This window comes from Sciurus carolinensis, chromosome 5 (assembly GCF_902686445.1).
Source record: "Sciurus carolinensis chromosome 5, mSciCar1.2, whole genome shotgun sequence".
NCBI lineage: Eukaryota > Metazoa > Chordata > Mammalia > Rodentia > Sciuridae > Sciurus > Sciurus carolinensis.
The window spans coordinates 102,465,794-102,492,051 of record NC_062217.1 but is presented as its reverse complement, the minus strand read 5'-3'; the positions used below and the strand labels follow the sequence as shown (position 1 = coordinate 102,492,051).

The 26,258-nt window shown below is 34.2% G+C and overlaps 1 protein-coding gene across 1 annotated transcript in view; it reads right to left on the bottom strand.

Annotated features, from left to right (window-relative positions):
* Positions 1–26,258, bottom strand: part of Zfand4 (zinc finger AN1-type containing 4) — a 65,470-nt gene that overhangs the window by 15,979 nt on the left and 23,233 nt on the right. The window contains 4 exon segments of the mRNA XM_047554624.1: positions 4,492–4,639; positions 11,597–11,783; positions 16,402–16,469; positions 17,383–17,458. Coding sequence (XP_047410580.1) covers positions 4,492–4,639; positions 11,597–11,783; positions 16,402–16,469; positions 17,383–17,458 — 479 coding nt within the window.

The following is a 26,258-nucleotide window of genomic DNA, read 5'->3' as shown; positions in this document are numbered from 1 at the left end:
ATAATGTGTATCAATGACAAATTTTATGAGCATGTTAATTGTATGGAAGGAGAAGAAGGCCATTACTCTTAGGAGATACATGGTAAATGATACATGTTATGAAGTGTCATAATGTCTACAACTAATTCCCAAATGAATCAGGAGGAAAATTAGGGAGAAAAAGCAAATGTGATAAAGCTTTAATTAGTGAATCTAGGTAAAGTATATATATGTGTGTCTGTGTGTTTGCAGTGCTATGGATGGAACCCAGGGCCTTGCACCTGCTAGGCAGATGTTCTAACACTGAGTCACATCTCCAGCCCCTGGTGAAGTGTATACTGATGTTCATTGTACTAGTCTTATTTCTGAGGAACTGAACATTTTTCAAAATCAAATAAATAAATAAATAAATGCTGAGAGAATTCACTGCCAGAAACCTTAAAAAAAAAAAAAAGAAAGAAAGAATTCAGACAGAGGTAAAATAACCATTGAAAGAAATAACTACAGGAAAGAACGAGCAGCAATAGAAAAGGTGAATATGAGCTGGGAGAGGTGGCACATGCCTGTAATCCCAGGGACTCAGGAGTTTGAGGCAGGAGGATCCCAAGTTCAAAATCAGCCTTAGAAACTTAGTGAGACCATGTCTCAAAATAAAAAATGAAAAGGGCTGGGATGTAGCTGAGTGATAAAACACCCTGGGTTCAATGCCTGGTACCAGAAAAAAAAAAAAAGAGAGAGAAAAGGCAAACAACACAGTGAATCCCACCACCATATCCATCCATAAGAATGGAACTCTTAACTACAATAAGATATATTCCATGCTTATATAATCATATTAAAATGAATTCTGCTGTGATATAAAACTAAAAGAATAAATAAAAGAAATGGTGAATGTATAGGAAATTATAAATAACTGAATATTGGCAATATAAAACAATTTGATGGGGCTGAAGATGTGGTTCAGTGATAGAGTATTTCCCTGGTATGCGTGAGGGCCCTGGGTTCAATACTCAGCACTGTGAAAAATAAATAAACAAACAAACATATAAATTGAGGGGGGTTCAAAATACATGTAGACACTTAAATTCTTGGCAACAATGACACAAAAGTAGTTGGAGGTATAATGAAGTTGGTGTTCTAAGATTTGGGAATTAACAAGAAAGTAGCAGGAATCATTTTTACTAGACTGCATAAATCAAGGAAGCACAGTATGTACTAAGTTAACCACTTAAATAAACCAGTCTAAGAATGTATTACAAAAAGTATGGAGATGAGAATTAAATAAAATAATATTAAAAAGGAGGGGAGGGGCCTGAGGTTGTACCTCAGTGTAGAGCACTTGCCCAACACCTGTGAGGCAGTGGGTTCAATCCTCAACACCACATAAAAATAAATAAATAAGTAAATACAGGTATTGTGTTCATCTATAACTAAAAAAAATTTTTTTAAAAAGAGGAAAGGGAGAGAAAATAAAACAAAATGGATAGTAAAACAGATAACAAATAGATGAAAAATCTGAATACATCAGTAATTACATTAAATGTAAATCAAATAAGTGACTAAGCTTGTCAGTTTAGATTTTTAAAAAATGAGCCAAACCATGTGCTGTTTAAATTATAACAGAGATTGAAAATAATAGAATGGAAAGGATACCATACATCCCCTGCAAAAACAACAACACAAAACTAGTTTAGCCAAAGTTAGATATTTTAAGAGTGTTACTTAAGGTAAGGAAAAACATTTTATAATAATAAAGATGTTCAACCTCAAGAAAGATATCACAATCCAAAATCTAAACTAGATCCAATGACAGAACTTCAAAATATAAAATGCAAAAATAAAGAACTAAAAGGAAAAATAAATCCACAACTACAAAGGAAGAGTTTAACCTAACTCTCTCAATGATTGATAGAAAAAACAACCCCACCTCAAAAAAGACAAACCAGAAAGAATACAGAAACAAGATCTGAACAACACAATTAACAAACCTGATCTAACTGATAGACATTTTATACAATATCAGAATATACAGTTTTTCCAAGGGTAAAAGTAGAACTTCTAATATACTTGTATTCACAAACCTCAACTACTTTCAAAGGAATAAAAACCTTTGAGTATGTTTTCTGGTAAATTAAGCTATGAATCACTACTAAAAAGGTACACAAAATTGCAACTTGTTTGCAAACTAGAGCCTACTTCTAAGTAAACCATGAGGTGGGGGGAGACCAACACTACCCAAAGAAGTCTACAGATTTAATGTAAACCCTACCAAAATTCCAAAAGTTAAAAAAAATTTAAACATAAATAGAAAAATCCACCCTAAAAGTAACAGTATGGACACTGTAGAGAAGTTTTTTTTTTTTTTAATTAAAAATAGAATTTTGGGGCTGGGGATATAGCTCAGTTGGTAGAGTGCTTGCCTCACATGCACAAGGTCCTGGGTTCAATCCCCAGCACCACAAAAAAAAAAAAATAGAATTAGTATGTTACCCAACAATTTTAATTCTGGTATATAACCAAAAGAAGTGAAAGCAAGTTTTCAAAGAGATAATATTGTACTTCCATGTTCATAGCACTTTTATTCCCTGTGGTTAAAATGTAGAAGCAACCCAAGTGACCACTGATGGATAAATGAATAAATGAAATGCTAAACATACAATGAATATTATTCAACCTTTAAAAGGAAGGAAATTCTGACATACTATGACATGAATGAACCTAAGGACATTATACTAAATGAAATAAGCTAGTCACAGAAAGACAAACGCTGCATGATTTTACTTATATGAAGAATCAAATTCCTAGATACAGAAAATGGAATGATAGTTGTCAGAGGTTGGGGAAGATGAGTACTAAGAGATTTGGATTTTTATTTTGGAACTGAGAATTGAACCCAGGGGCACTTAACCCCTGAGCCACATTCCCCAACCCTTTTTATTTTTACTTTTTTATTTTGAGACAAGGTTTTGCTAACTTGATTAGGGCCTTGCCAAGTTGCTGAGACCGGTTTTGAACTTTCGATCCTTCTGGCTCAGCCTTCTGAGTTGCTGGGACTACAGGTGTGCCACCACACCTGGCTAGGGAGTTGTTTTTTAATGAGTACAGAGTTTCAATTTTGCAAGATAAAGTTCTGAAGACTGGTTGCACAAAAATGTGAATATACGTAACACATTGAATGGTGAGTATACTTGAAGATGGTTAGGATGGTAAATTTTATCTTAATTTATCAAAATTAAGAATAAAAAAATTTAAGGTTCATGGAAGAATCTAGGTGATTAATAAATTTAAGTGCTTGGTGTTAATTTCAATATTGCTGTATGTTGGAAAAGGAAAAATACAGACTTATTTTTCTCATAAAGAAAAATCCTAAGTATAAAAATCCTAAATAAAACATGAGTAATGAAATCTAAAGACATAAAAAGGGAAATAAAAACAACATAAAAAGAGAATAAACCGCAACCAAGAGTGGTTCATTCCAAGAATGCAAGAATTGTTTTATATTCTTTGAAATTCAATTTGCCATTTTATCAGAATATTTTATTCAGGGTATAATATTTTAAAATTTTCTTTGGATTTCTTCTTTGACCTGTTATTGAGAAATGTGTTGCTTTCAGACATCAGAAGATTTCCCAAATTGTTTTGTTATTGATTTATAATTTTTATTCCTTTATAAATTAGAGCATTTATTTTGGTATGATTTGAATGTTTTAAAATTTATTGGAACTTATTTTATGGCACACAATATGGTTTCTCTTTGTAAATGCTCTTCTCAATTCCCCTGATCATCAGAGAAATACAAAGTAAAATCAGTGTAATATCACTATATACCAATCAGAATGGCAAAAATAAAAACAGGAGAACCACTCCAAACACTGGTAAAAATGCGAAAAAAAATCGAAACTCTCATTCACTGCTGGACAGATATAAATTAGTTTAATCACTTTGGGATCACTTTGGAAAACTGATAAAATCTACCATAAAGTTAAAATAGTAGATGTTATCCATAATAGGTAAATATTTACACAGCATTTTAAAAAAGTAATTACTGCAAGATTAAGTTTAAGCTATCTTTTATTATTCTTAGTTCTAGAGCTATGAATATTTTTGTTTTGTTCTGTTTTGGTACTGTACTGATATTGAATGCAGGACCTTGCACAAATTATACAAGCACTCTGCTACATCCCCAGCACTTTTTAAATTTTTATTTTGAGACAGGGTCTTGCTACATTGCCCAGGATGACCTCAAACTTGTGCAGCCTCCAGAGTAGCTGGGATTAAAGGTATGTACCACTTGCCTGGCCTAGAGCTAATGAAATTTAAAAATCATGAATTATATTAAGTGTCATATAATCTTTTCCCATGTGTTACTGGCCTTTTCATGTATTGATAAACAACTGAGGCCAGAATCTTGAAATGAATAATATTTTATAAGTTTTTGTTCACAATTACCAACAGACCTCATTGCTGAGCCCTGCATGGGAGAAAAGCCTGGCCAAGTGCTGACAGCTTCACCTTTTTGCTGAGATTCATGTTCTCCATCTTAGCCTTCAGCAGCTTCATCTTATTCATAGTTATTGAATTTTCAATGATCTGTTGCCCAGAAGGAGAAGGCTCAACTTCTTCATCCTCATCTGTATACAAGTTATACACTGAACCACCTCTGCAAAGAAAATAATAACTTCTTGAAATTTGTTTGATACCTGCTCAAAAACTAAAAATCATCCCTGTGCAATAGCAGCAACTATACATGTTACTACTAATAAAACACTAAATCCTTTTTGTCACTGTAAATGCAAAGAAAATATATTTCAAAAATGTTTTTCTCAGGAGAACAAATAAATGGTGATAAATACTGCATCATGAAAATCTAGGACATTTCTAGTACAATCTGGTACAACTGAAAATCTAGAAAACCTGAGCTTCTCTTAATTCAACAAATCATTGGTAAAGATCATTGGAAACCTGCTACAGCATTTCCAAAGAGGGAAACTCCCTTCCCACAGAATGCTCTGGTTTCGTTTTAGTTAGCCAAGGCTGACAGATGTGCAGCCTAGACTATAACTGATCAGATTCCATGAACCAGAATGAAAAAGAAATTGGTACAGATTTTCTTTATCCTGAAGGAATTTTTACTAAAAAGAAAGAAAACAAAGGAATGCATATATAGGTGTCATCAGAACATTTTCTGTTCCTAAATAATAAAATATAAAATTTTTAAAAGGGCTAACAAAATTTTTCTATTTGGAAATGTAATTACGAAGAGTAGTATAGACTTTAACACAGAAAAAGACACTCCCACCTCAAGCCATGACACCAATTATTAAACATGTTTAACTTTCAATTACTGATCAACTATCATGTTATTTATTTACGCTTTAAAGAAATATTTGGAGTTCCTCTTTTCTCAGCAGAACTGGAGAATGATTAAAACTTCAGAGCAAACTATATATTAGTCATAGTGGCCCCATTTACATATATGAATACTAAAATGTGTAGCCATGCTATAGAAGTATGAGGTTAACAACATATTTTCTGTTCTATCTTGTTGTAAGAAATAGAAACAATATAGGATAGCCTTAATAATCTTAATGCAGCAATTAGTCTTCACAACCCATTTGATGTACAGTTCTTGACCCATGACTATCACTGCTACCTATAACAGATGCCCACTGCTATATAAACCCACATATGCTAATGGACAAAAGCAGTGCTAAAGTAGTCACATTGCCTGCCATTTGCTGAATGCTTACTGTCAGGCACTTCCCACACAATATTCCTAGTCTTGGCAAAACTACATAAGGTAGATTTTACATCCTATTTTATAAATGACAAGACTGCAGTTAAGAGAGGTAAGTGATTTGGTTTAAGACCAGAAAACTGGGGAGCATAAGATTAAATGCCCCTTCTGTCTTGTTCCAAAGCTGATTCTTCTTACTTAGAGAAGAACTGCTTCCCTAGGCACCAAACAACAGATCGTACTGCATCAACCTTGTGCACTCATATGAGTGACAGAAGTATACTGTGTGATAGCTTTAATCTTGAGGGTAACACATATGAAAAGGAGGGGTATATGAATATTTTTGTCAGTTTACCTTGAGGAATTAGAAGGAATAATTTAAGTTTACTCTATTATTGGTTACCTTGTAATAGTTTTAATTAATTTAAATATTCCTTTGTTATCCTGTGACATTTTAACTTTACCCTTATCAAATATTAAAAGAAATTTTTGACTCAGTCTTACTAACTACTACTCTCCCATGGAATATTTGTGTTTAAAAGAATAATCAAGATAAATATTTTATTGGATGCATTTTAGAATACAGAAGACACCTTTAAATTCACCTCCTCCCACCCAAGAATTACATTATATTTTCTCTCAAAAGCACAGTGTCTGGGGCTGGTTTGTGGCTCAGTAATAGAGCACTTGCCTAGCATGTGTGAGGTACTGGGTTTGAGTCTCAGCACCACATATAAATAAATGAATAAAATATAAAAAGGTCTATCAAAAATTTTTAAAAAAAAGCACAGTGTCATAAGGTCAGTTAGAAATCAGTCACAAATTTTTAGATGGCAAAAATGTCACTAGATGAAGATGACATAATAATTTATGAACCTATTCAAAATACCCTTATAAATTTAAATATTCCAACATTTTATTGAATTTCTACATATTTTCTTGAGTGCTATATAAAACTTTTGCTAAATAATTTAAAATGATTAAAGAATAAGAAATAGGAAAATGTGATGTCTACTTTAACATAAATATTGTTCATCTCAAAGCCAAGAGCTAATTTGAGTTTTGCAAAGAAGTTACCATTTAAGTGTGCAATGTCTCCTTATATTTCCTTAAAATAAAACAAAACAAAAAAATGATAAGGTAGAATGATGGGGAACCAAAAAACATCCAGTTCTTCCTGTTTCTTCTTAAATCAGGTTACGCACCCATGGCTAGGGGCCTGTCACCTATTATGGGTGGCTCATGAACTAAAAATGGTTTTCGCATTTTTAAATATTTGAAAATAAGAATGGTATTTCATAATACATGAAAACTGCTCAAAATTAAAATCTGTCTTCATAAATATTGTCTTAAAATATTTTTTAGATGTTGACAGACCTTTATTTTATTCATTTATTTATACATGGGACTGAGAATCAAACCCATTGTCTCACACATGCCAGGCATGTGCTCTACCACTGAGCCACAACCCCAGTCCCATAAAAAAAGTTTTATTGAAACACAGTCACACTCATTTGACTGTGTATCATATATGGCTGCTTCTGCACTACAATGGCGGAGCTGAACAGCTGTGACAGAGAGTGCATGTAGTTCTCACCACTATGAAGCTTGGCAAACCACAAATTACCATGACACAGTCATAATTTAATCACATTGAGTACCATGTGTACGGCTACACTGTAACTTTTTTATGTATACCAAAATGTAAAAACAAGAAAAGTAGATTTTAAATGCTGTAATTTTAAGGCATAGTGGAGAGGAGATCATTTGTTATCAGTTATATGGTAAAGTCTTGTTTATGATGCAGTGACACTACAGCTATGCTAAAGACATAGCATATGTTATAGACATTACAACAGTAAGCACTCATTGCAATATTCCCAACTTGCAGGGAAGCAACAGTAGAACAAATTAGGAAATTTACAGTGAAATATCTCATTACAGTACAATTTCCTCACAAAATAAAAGATGAAGATGAGGTTACAACCAACAAAGTGGTTTGTTTGTTAGCCAAGCAAGAAAAGGTGTTTATCAATAATGAACTGATGCAATGATGTTCGATCACAACAGCTGAAGAAATGTGTACAGAGAAAATAAATTTCTTTAAAGACTACTTTTCCAGGAAGAACTATTTCTTGAAGAGCTCACAATATCAGAAACAATCACAAAACTCAATTTAAAATCAAAGCTAATGATTTTGAGCCATCTTCCTTGGCTTCTGATAAGTATACATTTGTTACCAATATTACTCGTGTTATTGTTTACTTGAGGTATCAATACCAAAGTATAAAGTGACTGAAGAGTTAGTCTCTCTGAATAGACTGTGAATGATTACAGGTGAGAATATTCCACCTGTGTAAGTAGTGGTTAAAACACTAAATCAGTATAACTTGACGTGAAATCTTCTACAACATGTATGGAACAGAGAAAAAGCTTAAAAGTTAAAAGCTGGGAAAATAATAAAGTTACTGAATATGTAACTTTATTATTCATCAGCAGGTATTCTGCAGTAAATATCTGAAGCTACCATATATTATTAAACCAGTAGTGTCGATGGTAAACTTTACTTGTTCCATGAACTTACTCATGATCAGTTTGATGACTTAGCAGTAATAAAGTTTTACTGTGAGGTTTGCTGTTTTTTTTCCCTGTTTTTTTTTCCCCCTAGGGATTAAACCCAGGCCCTAATGCATGCTAGGTGCATGCTCTACCACTATTTTGCCTCCAGATCTTAACATTATTCTTTTAAGCTCTAGGATTTTTGAATGAGAAGAACCATCTTTAACCAATAATATCAGACACTGAATGCCTTAGAAATTAATTTTTGTTGTGGACTTGATAATGTTTCCTAACAAATTCAACCTAAAATGACAAGACAACTTATACTGCAGTAATGGCATTTCAACAACTTGTATTGCCTGAATCACATGTAAGGACAAGTTGCAATATTTCCTGGTGCTTTCAAAAGTTAAAATGAAGTGAGAACGTTGTTCCCACACAAATTTACAGCAGACACATTTTCTGAGCTCAAACTCTAGCTCTAGAGAAGTTTTTACACCATGGTACAAGTTTAAAGGCAATCTCCATATTTCAAAATCCATTTAAATGTGCAATTGAGGACTTCTACCTGTCTTCAATTGGAAGTGATTAAACTGCAACATAATGATATGCTAAAGGCAAACAGCAAAGAGAAGATCTAACAGAACTTATACTATTAATTATTATGCTATTAATACATGCAATTAAAATCATATGCTCATAGGCTAATATCGATATTTGGCAGTATTTGTGTGAAAAAAATTTCAAAGATAAAATCACAAAATCTCATTACAAGTCAACATTAAAAGGTGAACGTTAGCAACTGATTTTACAAATTTGATAGGCAACACTAATATTCAACCTCAATCAAGTAAAATACTCTCTTAAAAATAATTTCTTCTCAGAAGTAGACCTATATTACTAAAAAAAAGTGCTTGATTATTGTTTTTTCTTAAACTGGGTTTTGAACCCAGGGGACACCTTACCACTGACCTACATCCCCAACCTTTTAAAATTGTGAAACAGGGTCTCTCTAAGTTGCTGAGGCTGGCCTCAAACTTGCCATCCTTCTGCCTCAGCCTCCTGAGTTACTGGGATTAAAGGTATGGGGCCACCATGCCTAGCATAATTATTATTCTTATCTTTTGAATTTTGCCAGTAAACTTTTGTGGAGATTTGTTTCCTCTCTTGTTACAAAACTACCTACATAATATCTTTTATTTTACCTCTTGGCCCAACAATCCCAAAACAGTTACTATTGGGACTTTCACAGAAAAAGTTTGTGGCCCCTGTCGAAGAGTAATAAAGCCCCTTCTGGAATACATAAGATAAATATCCTTCAGGTATGACGAGATAGTTTTCTACTACTCTTTCTGTCTACTCCTTATCCTTCTTTGTCCATTGTGTTAGGTAAGGAAAAAGGAAGAAAAAAAAAACTAACAGAATTATCTTGAGAGGAACAATTATATATTTTTAATCAAATTTGATGAAGAAATTTGGACTAAAAGTTGGCTAGGGAAAATTTGAAGCAAGAAGAAGAGATGACATTTTAAGCAAAGGGGAAAAGGTATGTGAAAACATGGTATAATGAAGAGGCTTGGAAAATAGGATGCCAGGCTGTCCAGCCTCATGCTAAGCTGAGTAGCCAGATTTCCTTCTTCAGGAAAGTCAAAAGAGAGTGAACTAAGGAAAAAAACTAAAACAATGGTGAGCCAGTATGTGGAGAAATAGATGTAAATAAATTCTACTAAGACCCAAGACAGGTGCCCTCATTGCAACCCTCTCTCTACTTCTAGCCTATATGTGGATGTCATGGTTTAGAGTGCTAACCAGACCCTGATACATCAGAGGACAGTCAATACCCATTTGTTACAGTTTTCTCTCTGTCACCACACACATATAAAAATCCTTCTTCTATGTGTGCTCTGTGGTGGGAAGAATCCTAAAGAAACCTCTGTGGTTCCCAGTTCTGGTGCTCCTACCCTGTACAGTCTTACCATCTGGTATGGACATGACCTATGACTAGCTATGACAAAGGTAAAGGGAGTTTGTGATAATAGGCTCCAAAAGAATTCATCTTGAGTTAATCAAATGGAATCTGAGGATAGTTGCTAGCCAAGAGCCAACAAAAACTATGGCCTTCCATCATGTAATGAAAGGAGATGAATTATGTCAACAATGTGAATGAATGAGTTTGAAAGCAGATTCTTGTCCCCAATTTAGTCTTGCTGACACCATGTGTGCAGCACATGGGACTCTCAGCAGAGTACCAGCTGTATTGTGCTCCTGACCCAGATACTGTTCTCCAAAATACAGTTGTTTTTTTCTTTAAAAGTTTTCTCAGGGGCTGGGGATATAGCTCAGTAGGTAGAGTGCTTGCCTTACAAGCACAAGGCCGTGAGTTCAATCCTCAGTACCACCCAAAAAAAAAAAAAGTTTTCTCTTCCTCCCCATCCTCTTCCTCCCCTCCCCACATCCCTTCCTCTTCCCCTCCTCTTCTGCCTCCTTGTTTTTTGAGTGAGGGGTGAGTAAGATGTACTTTAGTTGCCTATAATACCTTTCTTCCTTTGTTTGGCAAACCTCTACTCCTCATTAAGTTCTCGTCTTCTCAGAGGTTGTTCCTAACCCTCCATGTTTCATCTGTTTTTCCAGAATATGAAGATTATATCACCAACACTATTAATTAAAGAGTGTATACTCAATGAAGAATAGGTATAATCATCTTTATACAGCAGTGCCTAGTTTAATGACTAGATAAAATTTCAGTAAAATTTAATGACTTAAAGTAAAAGGAGATAAAGAATCAGAGTAAATTGGAATGTGCAGAAAATTAGAAGATACTTTGTCCAATTTCCTGATTTTTCTATTGCCTAGCTAAATACCTGCAGAGTTTTCCTTTCTGATTTTACAAGTAGCATTTCTCTCTCTTCTAGAGTAGGAACATAAAAACAAAGAAGAGATTATCCATCTTCAAGTAGTGAAGTTAAATTTTGAAAAAACATACCAACATCAGGTTTAACACTTTCTACAGCTACATAATAACACACTACCACAAGACTATAACCTAGTAGGCATCTCAGAATTTCATAAAGTAATAGAAAAAAAATCCTATTATGTAAAGAGACCACAGTTTTAGAAATCACTCTTTAAGTATCAGTCATATGAAGGATAATGTCAGAATTACATATTAGGGGGAGGGGTGAGGAAAGATGCATGATGCTTAGTCAATTTTGTTATATACCCAGAACATTTTGACAACATAAGATAAACATAAAAGTTTATGGAGTATGACATCTAATCTTCTCCTTTTCTAAGTGAGACATCAAATGAAAACCTATTTACCTTAAAGATTCAGATAATGGTGTTAAAGTGCCATCTCCCCTATCTACTACACGAAAGAAATTCAATTGATCTCCTTCTCGGTATACCAAATATGTAACTTGTTTGTTGCAGGAGGTCTTCTCCCAGACCTCATCTCGACTGGAATCCATGTACTCAGCCATCTCCCTAAGTGGATCTTCCACAGGAACTACAAATGGAAAAATTGATAAACAAGTTTTCAATTTACATCAACTTTTGTACATCTTGGTACAGTGACAGGATATAATGTATTGAATTAGAACAACCACCCTGTGCATATAATATGTACATGACATCCTTGGATAAGTATTTAATGTTTTTATATTAATACAGAATTTCCTATGTTGTGTTGTATGAAAAAACAAATGCATAACTATACTGCTATGTCCAAAGACAGGGTTTAACTAAAACAAGAGTTTTGTGTGAGTGCATGTGTACGTGTGTGCTACTGGAGTCCACATATTTGTTGATTCTATGACATCATTATCTATGGTTATTTTCACTGTAAACCTTCACTTCCTGTATTTTCAAATATTGATTCCAACAGTAAATGATTAAAAAAGCAACATAATCAACTTATTTTAGATTAAAAATAAACATGTACACATGCACAACTGGAAAGATGTATCTAAGAAATTAGAAGCACGCAAAGTTCTCTTTTTTTCTAGCTTTATATAATGGCTGACTTATCCTTAGATCTGTTCTCTCTCTTTTTTTTCTTTTTTTCTTTTTGGCAGTGCTGAGGATTGAACCCAGGGCTTTGTGCATGTTAGGCAAGCACTCTACCAACTGAGCTATATCCCCAGTCCCAGATCAACTGAGCTACATCCCCAGTCCCAGATCTGTTACTTAACGTAAATTCAGGTAATTAAAAGTACACACTAGAACTCAGGACACGAGGGGTCACTTAGTATAGTAAATTGAAATGTGTGAATGGTCAATATATTATTTCTGAAGAGGATCCTCCCAGGACCACAGTTGTCCTAAAAGGTGTCTGTGTGTCCAGATGTGTCCAGTCAGAGCATACACAAGGCACTCTGAAGGCCCCTACTATTAGTAGGTTCTAGTGGTCCAGAGTTATCCTCAGGTTTGAATAATATTGCAGCCATCATTACAACCTGATCACCTCCAGAGCAGTCACTGATTTTACCCTGGTGGTGGAAATGGGTATCAAAAGATTGCTGGCTCATAGGATGAATGTTCCAGTAGACTTGGAAGTCTAAGAACTGTTTGAGGGGGGAAAGTCCCGTCCTGTCCCATGTCATACTGCAGAAACTTTTGTTCTCTCCTAAAGATGCAACAATTTTGTAAGCTGCACAACTTTTATTATTAACAGAATCAGAATGTTTTACTACTCTTTAAAAATAACTGAGCCAGGTGTGGTGTCACATTCCTATAATCCCAGCAACCTGGGAGGCTGACGTAGGAGGATTGAAAGTTTGAGGCCAGCAACCTCAACAATTTAGCAAAGCCCTCAGTAATTTAGTGAGACACTATCTCCAAACTTAAAAAGGGCTGGAGACATAGCTCAGTGGTAAAGTGCCCCTGAGTTCAATCTCCAGTACTAAATAAATAAATATCAAATAAAAAGAAGTGAAACCAGTTTAAAAAAAAATTAAAATCTGAATGTAATTAGGTAAAACTTCAAAGATGTTCCCATATTCTAAATTCAATACTACTACTGATAAAACATAAAAATTGCAGAAATATGATTTAGCTTATTTTATAAAAATAATTGTTATGAATGTTCTGATTAGCTCTTTGACAGGCACAAAATATATAAATATTAAACACATTTTCCAATAAGTCCTTGCCCTTTTTAGTTTAGTAATGCTGTACGTTACATTACTAAGAAGTAAAAATTAAGATACCAATATTGTAGGCATTGCTACGCTGTTACTACAACCACATTGAAAACTTTCCTGAACACGCACCAGTGGATGTGCACATGTATGTGCACATTTCATAAAAGAAAAGTCATTTGCATTTTATACGCTATAAAGTAACACATATAGACTTAGAGTACAATTTAATTCTAGAAAAGAAAGTATTATTACAATGCTAAATACTACTGGAACTCAAATGATAAAGGTACTTTCTAAATTATGAGTTTGAAATAGCAAGACTAAATTACCTTTACAAATATGATTACTTGTACATCCACAACACTGGGATCCTAATTTGAGTAAGATACACTCCATGTTTGTATAAATTTATAAAAATTGACTCTACTGTCATGTGTAACTAAAAAGAACAAATTAAAATGCAATAAAAATATGATTTCTTGAGTACAACAGGGAGAAGTCCTAAATCTGGGTCGTTTTCCTTTTTGCAAAGATTTTAATGACACACAGTGGGAAATATCAAGCTTTCAATTTTAAAAAAGTTAATTCAATAAAGGTAAAATTATGAAAACCTTAATTTTAAATATACTGATTTTTTTAAATTCACAAACACAGCAAAGAAAGTTGCAGGAAAAATTATTAGGAAGACTTTATTACAAAGCTTCAACTACTAGAGGCACAGTGGGCAGAGGTTTCTGGGCCTGTTTGTGAGCAGAGCTTCTTTTTTGTCTGACATTTCAAAGAGGCTCCAGGAGTGGTCTCTGCTCTCTGAGCTTCACAATGCAGCCCACGTATGACAAAAGAAGATGCTGGAAAGTTGATCAAGAATCATAAGGACCCAATGAACAAATGTGGGGGGCAAGGCCAAAAAGAAGAAGTAATTCAAAGGCAAAATTTGGGAAAAGCTCAATAATCTAGTCTTCTTGAACAAAACTACTCATGACAAACTCTGTAAGGAAGTTTCCAACTATAAGCTTGTATCCCCAGCTGTGGTCTCAGAGACTGGCCAGGGAAACCCTTCAGACCTCCTCAGTAAAGAATTTATCAAACTGGTTTCAAAGCACAGAGCTCAAGTAATTTACACCAAAAAATAACAAGGGTGGAGATGCCCCAGCTGCTGGTGAAGATGTATGAACAGGTCCAATCAACTGTACATTTGGAAAAATAAAACTTTATTAAATAAAAAAATTTAACTAATAAAGGGTAGTGATATAATGCCTTTCATTTTTGCTTTTAAAAAGAAATATCTTTATATATTTTATATATAAATATTCTCTATATGAAATATAAATATATATATACATATATAAAAACACTATCGGTAGTACTTATTCTCATACACATATAAAATAACTTTAGTCTCAGTAGAAAAGTAAATTGATTAAATACATTGGTTTAAAGATAGTACTATACATAAATAATCAATTTTAAAAATACATTAACAATCAGGCTGGGATTGTGGCTCACTTGTAGAGCACTTGCCTAGCATGTGTGAGGCACTGGGTTCAATTCTTGGCACCACATACAAATAAATAAATAAAAGTTTATCAACAACTAATAAAATATTTTTAAAAATACATTAACAATGGAATTCACATGTCATTAAACACTATGTAACTATATCTTAACATAATGGCTCAGTAAACAGGGTTCTTATACTACCCTCAGAATTGTTACTGTAAACATCACTAAAGTTACTTAAAAGTATTCCTCAAATCTAATTCATAGTCCCTAAGGCCAGGAGTGCTAATTAACCATTCCTAAAGTTACTACCTTTGTTTTCTCTAACCTAAGCAAAACAGTTGAACAGCTCTCATAAAATCCCCTTGAGGTAGCTAAGAAAAAGGTGGTAATAATCTTTGAATTTTTTGTTATTGTTGTTGTTGGTTTTCTTAAAAGTACAGGGCCTTATGCATGCTAGGCAAGTACTCTACCACTGAACCACATCCCCAGCCCAATAATTCTATTTTTTAACCAAAGTTATGAAGCACAGGCAATATATAATTTGATATGTGGAAGTAATCTAGCAGTATAATCATTACTTAACCTTCAGTTCTCTGGTTTATGAAAAACCAAATAAATGTTTAGGCCTTCCCCAAAAGGATGTGCACAAGCGTATGAGGAGCAGGAGTGGTCTGAATTCAATTTAATAGGGATGTGACATACCTCAATCAAGGGTCAGTGTGAACACACCCAGCTTTTCCTGTGCCTAGAATCTTCTTGTTAATCAAACTTCTACCCATGTCATATTTTCCAAGGGATCTTCCTACTATCCTACTTCCATAGACATTATCATATCATCTTGTTTCCTGCATAGCACTTACAACCACTTGAAATTATGTCAATCCTTATACATTTATTTCAGGCAGTGTCATGAAGCATGCACTTTGTCTCCCATGTTTACTGCACTTGGGACTTGCACTAAATATCATAGATGCTCACTATATATTTGTTGAATGAAAAAATGGACTCTGGAGACCACCCATATTCTGAGAAAGGATTCAACCAAGACCAGGAGAATATTCATGAAACCCTGGTTTGCCTCTCAAATCAGGTCAAGAGATAACTTTGGAATTTTCCATAGCAAATCATCAGCCCAGAAATTGAAGACTCAGTAGATAAAACAAAGCAAGACTAATATGAATCTAAAGACAATGATAATATAATATTTATATGGTATCACTCTATTTCTCTTTCCTATATTGGTGAGATTTATTTTTAATCTCCCTGGATTGAATTAGGAGTCATTACACTTTCTAGAATATATTTCAGAGTTCCAAGCTCTACATATTTAGGTTTTAGAAAATAATGCCTAGAGAAACAAATGTGATTCTTCTAAGACATAACAGCATAAAATGAACTTGGCTAAAAATGTTGACTTGAAGATTCTTATTGTCAAATTGCTTGAAGAATGATTGTCACATTGCTTTACTATATGCCTACCTTTTCTAGTATTTATAGGTCCACCACGCATAGCCAATACCAGCTTCAAGGTACAACCTTCTGAAATGCTGTGAATAGTTAACACAAAAACAAACTATAATAATCAAAATACTCAGCTTAAATATAACACTAATTATGTGCCAGTTTATTAGCCACAGTACCTACTCTACAAAATATAAAAAGATACAACAATATTATTAAATATAAAATGTTAATGTATTTACTTGTATAAATAACAAAAATGTTTACAAGTTCTCATAAGCCTTAAACATGATGTGAAATTCAAAGTATGGGAAGGGACCTCTACATAATCATGTAGCTTAGCCTCTTCATTCTACATGTAGGGAGAAGGAGGCCCAGGTAAGAAAAGAGGCTTACGAAGACCCAAAGTGTTGGGCAATGACAAATCTATTCAGTATAATAGAAAATAGAAAAATGGCAAATCTATCATGTCTCTAACTCCCAGTGCTCTTCCAGCCATTATATACCACCTTTCATCTTTTTGCTTCTTTTCTTAAAAAAGAATAATGATTTATGTGAGATGAAGAAGAATAAGACTCAAAAAGCCAGAAAGTGTTTGGCATCACCAGTGCAGTGTTGCTTAGTAACAGAAGCAGGGCTTAATGAGAAAAGACTTGGTGGAGAGCAATTCTCTCATTCCTAAAACTTGGGAAAATGGAAGGTAAAGGAACATGGCCAGACGAGAATGGGTCAATATTCAAAAAAGAATTAAAGAAGGCAAGATGTATAAATGCAGGAGATAAACAGCTTGACAAAAAAAATGAAAAGACAAAACACAAGTATCAAAGGACAAAGATGGGGTACCATCCCAACATATCTATAGTTCAGAATTTTATAGTGAAAGCCAGAAATCGGAACTATTCAAAAGAGACATAATCCAAGGATTCAGAAGAAAAACACTGGTGTGTGGAGTCATAAAACTGAATGCCTACAAATCAGCTAATATGCAATTACACTCACTTGTAATCATTCAAGCAATAATCATCTTCGAGTTCCATGTTATTCCAAATTAAGTGCTGCTGACAGATGGGAATACCTTAGGGGAAGGTGATAATAAAGAATGTTAACAATTTAATAGTATCTCTAAATGAGTATGATACAAAGTTATTCCATTAAAACACTAAGAGTACTAATAAATTAAACACATTTCTAAATTAAATGCTAGGTGCTTAGCTAAAGTTTATAGAATCATTGGTAAAAATCATGGTTAAAGTAGATGAAGTCTAATCCATTCACTTTGAAGAGTATGTTGTAGTAACACTCTGGCCCTAAACAAAGTATAAAATTAGTGAGCCCTATAAAAGGCAAAATATCATGAGTCATTCCTGAAAAGTATAAGGCCTAAAAGATAGTTCTAAATCTGCAAAAGACAGTATTCATTCGGTTACATTCAGAGTTAAAAGTATCTTATGGATGGGGGTTGGGGTGTAGCTCAGTGGTATAGTACTTGCCTATGGAGCCTCTAGGTCCAATCCCCTATTCCCACCAAAAAAAAAGGTAAATTATTGGTAATTTTTAATGTTGAAGTGATAGTCCACAAGACCTTTTCTTTACATTTCTATGAGGTTAAAAGAATATTAAGGAAGCCAGATGTGGTAGCACATGCTTGTAATCCCGGTGACTTGAGAGGCTGAGGCAGGAGGATTGTAAATTCAAAACTAGCCTCAGCAATTTAAGTGAGGCTCTTAGAAACTTAGTGAGACCCTTTTTCAAAATAAAAAATATAAAGGGCTGGGGATGTGGCTCAGTGGTTAAGTGTGGTTAAGTGCTCAATCCCTGGCACCAAAAAAAAACAAAATAATAATAATAATATTAAGGCAGATTCTATGCTTAAGCATAATTCAATTATTATTTTTAATAAACTCCACATTTAAATGTCCCAAGCAATTTTAAATTATTTAAGGAATGAGCATTATCTACTTTATAGAACACTTCTTATTGAAATTGATGAAAATATTTTTCAAATATCTAACATACGTATCAAGTTGCTTTTGCTTATGATGCTATAAAATAAGGAGACCAGAATAATGTGTTAGATTTTATTACTATGAGCCAAGCACTATTATATGCACTTGACCTATGTTATCATAATTTAACTGTATCAGAAAGCTTGTGAAGTGGGCACCAATAGAATCCCCATTTCACAGGTGATAACACCCAAGAACAGAGAAATTGACACACTGAGAGTATGTGGTGGGTCAGAAGTGTGAAGGGTACCTCCAGAGATTGCACTAATCTTTATGCTGATTTATCTCTAAGAAATCAACCTCCATAAAACAAAAGCAGCTGCTGAGGAATATGCTTTAGAAGTGTTGGCTATCAGTAGATGTGAATATCAACTAAATACTCAGCAAAAGAGAATGCCAGTAAAGAAAGATTCCTAAGCTAGAAATTATTTCACTCTGAAAGTATTATCATATCAAATATTTAATGCACCAAGATCATTTTTTCAATCAAATTTCCAGAATTTCATCAGCATAAGTAGATAAAGCAATTTGGGCAAGTAACACCATGTTTGCATTCAATCAACATTTAGAACATTATTTTGTAACTGAAGCTTTAGAGCTGGATTGAAGAGACAGTTAATAACACTGCCTAAACTCAACTACTCTATTTTTAATAGACCTAGTCATCCTTTAGCAGGCAATAAAATGTCCATGACTGAGCTGAGTTCCTGACTGCCACTTGGTGGATGACTGAGAGAGTCATCAAACTCTGAGTTTCAGCTTCTTTTCTTGCATGTTGAAAAAGACTAGAGTTCCTCTACCATTAGCACTTTCTGAATCTGAAATATATAAAACAAACCAATTTTGCTCTAAGACAGAGTTACTGTATTTTTATTTACTAAATCTGGCAACCCTATTATAGAATGGGTCTTTGTCTTTAACCCTCAATACTTATTGCAAGCCTAAGTCCAGATACTCATTCTATAAAACAAATTTTCCCTTAAATAGACAGCATGCATATAATTTTTTTCATTAATTTACTTTTTTTTTTGTAGTCCTGGGAATCAAACCCAGATCCTTGCACATTCCAGGAAGCACTTTGCCATTCGGCAGTGTTTTAAGTTTCTTCCAAAGAAAATATCTATCATAAAAAGTCACTTGTGAAAAAATAGACAATATAAAAATTATACAGAAAATAAAAAGTATGTGCAATTCTAAATCTAGTAAAGTCTATTTTTTAATGGAATTGGATTGTATTTTGTAAAATTATTTAATAAACTTTTTCACTTAATACATTATATTCATTTTTCATGTCAACAAATAAAATATACATTTTTAAAATAACTAGATGGTACTCCAAGATATATTTGTCATAAATGATTTACCCAATCCTCTACTATGAGATTATTTTTATCTATTCAATTTTTCCACTATTAAAAACAATTTGTGACTGGTAAAGTTATCAGAATAAAAATGAAGTTGCTTCTATCAACCCTAACAACAACAACAAAAGGATAAATAAAGGCAGGATGTTAAGAAATAAGGGTTCTCACACAATTGCCTGATGATAACTATTACAAAAGATTGCCAGAACCACAACTTTACATGAAAAATACTTCTGTTAAAAGACTTCTGCCAAGCAACTACCTGGTTTAACCTAGGACCAGCACCACACTTGTTAGAAATCTTTGTGGCTAAGGATATTGATTTCAAAATATCTTATGTAATCCTTATTTCTGAAGTTTTAGAAACTTCCCCTTGTCTCAACCTCTTTGAATATACTTCACAGTTCAGTATGACATGCATATTTCCATTGCAATGCTATTCTATTCCCAAATAAATCTAATTAATCTTTAGAAAATCTCCCTAGTTCTTTTTTAGATTAACATAATTAAGCAACATGTGAATGTGCATGCATTTGAGAATATGTAAGTTTGCGTTGTGTGTGTGTGTGTGTGTGTGTGTGTACACACACATATAACTTACTGCTCAGGCTGCCAAAACAAAACACCACAGACCAGGTGGTTTAAACAACAGAAATTTATTTTCCACAGCTCTGAAGACTAGAAGCCCCAAATCAAGGTGCAAGGCAGGTTTTACTCTGAGTCTTCTTTTCTGGGCATGAAGGCAGCTGCCATCTCATTGTACACACTTGTGACTTTCTTTGTGTAACAGCAGAGAGATGGGGATCTCTCTGGTGCCTCTTCTTATAAAAACATTAATCTCCTTGTTTAAGTCAGCTTTTTCATTGCTGTGACCAAAAGACCTGACAAGAACAATTAAAGGAGGAAAAGTTTATTTTGGGGCTCACGGTTTCAGAGATCTCAACCCATAGATGACTGATTCCATTCCTCAGGACCTGAGATGAAGCAGAACATCATGGCAGAAGAGTGTGGTGGAGCAAAGTGGCTCAGAACATTGCACCAAGAAGCAGAGAGAGAGATTTTCTCAAAAAAGACAAAATATATACCCCAAAGGCACATCCCAATGACCACCTCCTTCAGTCACACCCTGCCTACCTCAGTTTCCACTCAGTTAATCCCTATCAGGGGATTAATTCTCTGATTGGGTTAAGGCTCTCAAAGCCCAAACATTTCATCTCTAAGCCTTTTTGCATTGCCCTACACACGAGCTTTTGGGGAACATATATTTAAAGCATAATACCCATCATGAGGGCACGATGTTTATGACCCTATTTACCTCCCAAAGACTCAAATTGGGGGTTAAAGCTTTAACATAAGAATGTGGTATGTCAGAAGGGGCAACACAAATATTTATCTGTAACAGTATGTGTGTTTGTATGCATATTGTAATGACTCAATGGTGTTTCTTGTGCCTTTTTAAAGAATTTTTCAGACAGATGTGTGTTAGAACATGTTCATAACTGCATTTAGAATAAACCATAGAAGCAGAATCAGTAGAACTTCTGTGTAATTAAAGAAAAAGGGACCATAGTTCCCACTTGTCAATATTTTCTTCCAAATAAAAGAATAGTATGAAGAAAAATAAATCTGTATGGAAATTGTCATCAGACATTATAACCTGAAGATACAGAATGTCCAAATTTCAAGATAACTGTAAATAAAAAGGATCAATCACCCCATCTCAGTGCAGAATGCCTCATGCTCCCACCCTTACAAGGTCGATTTGAGAAAAACCATGGTTTAGACTGAGGGGGGAATTAGTATTAGTTCTTAGTTCAATATAAACCATCACCAGGAAGATAAAGGTCACTCTAAATATGAACATTTACAAAATGTAAATCAGGGCACTAATTACAATTTGAAGAAGCTTCTTTAGGTGGCAAAACAAACAAACAGATAAGGAGAGCAGCCTGTGAAGCAGTTTCACTGTGTATTAGCTACCAACTTACCAGAGTTCAGTGAGACAGAACACCCACACACAAGTTATAGGAAGTGGGATTTTACTTGCTGGGCGGCAAAACCTAGCAACCTGGTATTCATCTCCAACCAGTCCCTCACAGATCAGAAAAGCTGCCTGGGGCAAATGGAGTCTTGACTAAGTATGCCTCACACCTGGACCGCAGTTGAGGGGCTCCACACAGCAGCCTGTCCTGACTTTTTAAACCTGGGGCCATGACATGCTCAAGCACTAAAGGGCCCCAAGGGCCTAGAATGAACCCAGGTTTTTCTATCCCCAGCATGTTCTATAGTCATTCTTGAGAGCTACATGTAAGAAAGAGTAAGAACTGGGTTGGTCCAAGATTACTTGGAGAAGTTTCCTGCAAACCTCTTAGAGATTGATGGTCAGAGGGAAAAGAAACAAAGGGTGAAAATGTAGACAGTCCTGTAAGACAAGAGAAAACCATAAAATTAAGGGACTCACATCACCACCATAAACACCAATCACTGGAAGATATCTTACAGACATCTATTTGATATCTGATCAATACTAGACTGACAGAAAACGCATCATCAAACAATCTTAAAGACTGTTTTAAACACTCCAAGATCACAAAAATAAGCAAGAAAAAAAACAACAGATCTATAAGAGTTAATGGTAAAAACAAGAAAATGAAATCTCACACATATCAACCAAGGAAAATTTCAACCTGAAAAAGAAACCATGAAGCAGAAGAAGACTGTTAAGTCCACACCTCATTCAGAGTTAAAAATACTCAAACATTTGTATACATGAAAAACCACATTTGCATCCAAAATTCAAAAATTAACAAATTGGTTGAAAGAATATATATAAAGATTGAAGAATTTAAAAATAATGTGCCAGGCACAGCGGCACACATCTGTAATCCAACTGATTTAGAAGGTTAAAGCAGGAAGATCACAAGTTCAAGGTTAGCCTCAATAATTTAGTAAGACACTGTGTCTCAAAAAATAAAAAGGGCTGGGGATGTAGCTTAGTGGTACAGTATCCCTAGGTTCAATCCCCAGTACCAAATAATATCAACGACAGTTATCAGAAGAAATTACCAGTATTAAACAAATATAAATAAAAGAATAAAAATAAATTAAATTCTTATCTAAAAAAACAGAAAGAAAAACAAAGTAAACCAAAAACATAAGAAACAATACAGATGAAAGCAGAACACAATGAGGCAGAAAACAGAAAAGGAGTAAAAGAAAAATCCTATTTTAAAAAAAAAACAAAGTAAAACACTTTCAGCAAACTTTAACAGAAAAAAAGGAGAGAAATAAAAAATACATAATAATAATAAATAACAAGGAGCTAATATCATAGGAAATGTTAGATTAACAAAGTTAAAGTTAGAAAGTTTAAATAGATAAATTTCCTTAGAAGAACTAGGGGATGTTATTCAGGAACTACACCACAATTAAAAGCAGCAGGCCCAGATGGACTCACAGGATTTCAACAAAATTTCAATGAGATAAAGTAAACTCTAAGATCTACAATTTTTTCAAAGCACATAAATGAAAACTTCCTAACCTACAAAGAAAAAATTGCCATTAACTATTAAATCTAAGAGAATTAAAAAAGAAAACTACAGACCAATCTCACTCATACATATTCATACACAATTTTATATATATGTATATATATAAATTAGCAAACAGACTCCACAAGCACTTAAAGCAAGTACTTTCACTATAACCAAGTGGAATGTATTTGAGGAATGCCAATTGGTTCAATACTAAGGAATATATTAATATCATATATCACAATAATAGTTATAAGTTTGAGAGAAAAACCTTTCAGAGATGTTGAAAAACCACCTTTATAAAATTCCATATATATTCATGATAGTTTTTGCCTTTCAAAAATAAATTTAAATTCCCATTACAATGTAAAGAGTAACACAAAATTTTATATATAACTTACAGATAATGGGTTACCTTTATCCAGTTACAAAACATTAAATGATAATACCAATCACATTTCTTATTTCAATGTAAATCTGAAGGAGACTATTGCTACCGACAATTGCATTTTGGAGAATACCAACTTGGTAAAATGCTCTCCTAAGCTTTTAAAAGGCTTGTATACTTGAAGAACATGATACAACTAATACGCAGAGAAGTCAGTAATGGTTAGAATCACAATTATACAGATGTCCTTATATTAAATAAGTTTAACTTTTTTTAGCCTGAAATCATGTGCTTTTTTATAACTTTATTCATTTTTTTTTAATGTGGTGCTGAGGATCTAACCCAGTGCCTCACATGTGCTAGGCAAGCACTCTACCACTGAGCCACAACCCCAGTCCAACTAAGTTTAACTTTTAAGTAAAATTTAGAATCTATAGTGTAGAGTAACAATAATCACAGGTCTGCATGGGTTAGTAGTACTGGCAAAAATCAAAGGATAGCCTTAAATCTGTTACACATTTGGAAAACAGTGTTAATGATTAGAAACAGACTTGGTCAAAGCAAATAGATATAAGCCCGATATTCAAATGGCAATAGCATTCTATGTCAGATTTAATGTATAAAAGAAAGTACTTACTGGTTATATTGCCTCTATAAACCTCCATATACTAACATTCCACAAACTTTTACATTAACACTTACACAAGGCTCAAACAGTTTTCAGATGTATCTCTGGTCACGTATATTTAGGATGTCAACTATATTGTAATAACCTAAAATAACAGTTGTTTATTTAACCAGTTACAAAGTAATGATTTTAAAACAGGTACAAACCCTAATCCATTTAAGACTTAGTTTCCGTAAGTAATGAAACCTAACAGACATAAGAAATTATCTTGATAAATAAAAATAGATCAATGCTTTAAGGAATGCTTCTTGTTTCTAAATATAGAGAATTTGCATATTAAAGGTTAACCTTAGAAAAAAACTATTGTATAACTTTAACTGTGCGGATTATAGCCAACTTAATCACATGTAAGAGATTTTTCAGATTTACCTACCACAAACCTTTTGCAACTTACTTACATTCTATAACTTGTTTACATCCTCAATGTGTCCTTTCACCTTGGACTTTAGCATCAAATCTTTTTCCTTCAATTTTGTATACTCTTAAATTCATATTCTGAAACAATCCTATGCCCCACAGGTAAGGGACAAAGTTATATATAAGTGTATTAGATTTAGCCCTTTAGAAATTGAAATAGAGGACTGGAGATATAGCTCAGTTGGTAAAGTGCTTGCCTCGCAAGCACAGGCCCTGGGTTCAATCCCCAGCACTGCAAAAAAAAAAAAAAAAAAAAAAAAAAAAGAGAGAGAGAAATTAAAAGAGAGCTTGTCACAGATTGTTACAGTATGACATAGGCATGAGGTTAGCCTGTACAATTGGTAATGTTAGAAGTAGGGTCTTTCAACCCTGGTGGATGCTGAAATCAAAGGTTCAGGTGGCCACCCATTCTCCAAGAAGACATACCTACTCCCACCATCTTCACTGTTTATCTCCCTCTTTAGTATTCTCCAAAGAAGCAGTTCTTTTTCGTCTCTATCATTATTTGAGAGTTAACCCTTGGTCTCTAACTAAAGATAGCAGAAAAAAACAAAGAGGAACAAAAAAATAAACTCCACTTAGACAAAACAAGGTTAACTGGAGCAAAATATATTAATTTGTCCATGCAAGACCATAGGTGGGGATGGGCTTGGGGTTTAGGTCCCAGAAAGCATTTGAAAGCCTGAAGGTCCCTAGAGACTCCATTTAGACACTTGAGAGAAGGTGAAAGAATTGAAGATCAGTTGGACAAATACAGTAGTTTGGTAGTAGCTTGAACACCAGGACACACAAGTAGAAGAAGCATTTCTGCAGAGGAGAGAGAATGGTTTGTTAACACTCTGGTGATTAAGGGGTCACCTCTTTCTCAAAGAGCTTGGATCAAACTAAGACTCCATCTCGGAATTCAAGATCCATTAGGTTAGGTTGCCCTTCACCATTGAGGTCAGTCAGAAGCAGAAAGACAGATATGGTTGTTACTTTATCCCTGAGGGCTGTCCTGGTCAGACTCTGGACCTGAGACTTTCATGCAGCATCAGGGAGTCTCTCTTGTCTTCTACCATCAGTTGTCTCAAGCCTTCCTCTGTTCCACACCAATTCTCTCCCACAGAAAAGAAACTGAAGCAAGTCAGGACTGACATTTCCAAGGCCTAAGCAAAGGAGAGTGGGCCCAGTCTGTCCAGCATGCCTGCCCCTAGTCTTCAGACTGGCAACCATGTTAGTCATTTTTAACTGGTTGACAGGTACCTGGTGTTTAAAGACAGTTTGTTCACTAAGAAAGAGAACAGAGAAGAGAGATGAGAGTTCTTCTTTCCATATTACTCACCCTTCTGTAGATCCCAAGAAAACCCTCATAAATGCAACAGGGTGGGTGGATGGGTGGGTTCTTTGTCTCATGAATTCAAGGAATGAAATTCATGGACACAAGTATCAGACAGAGCAAAGTAACAGGGTTTATTAAAGTAATAGAAAGAAGGCAGA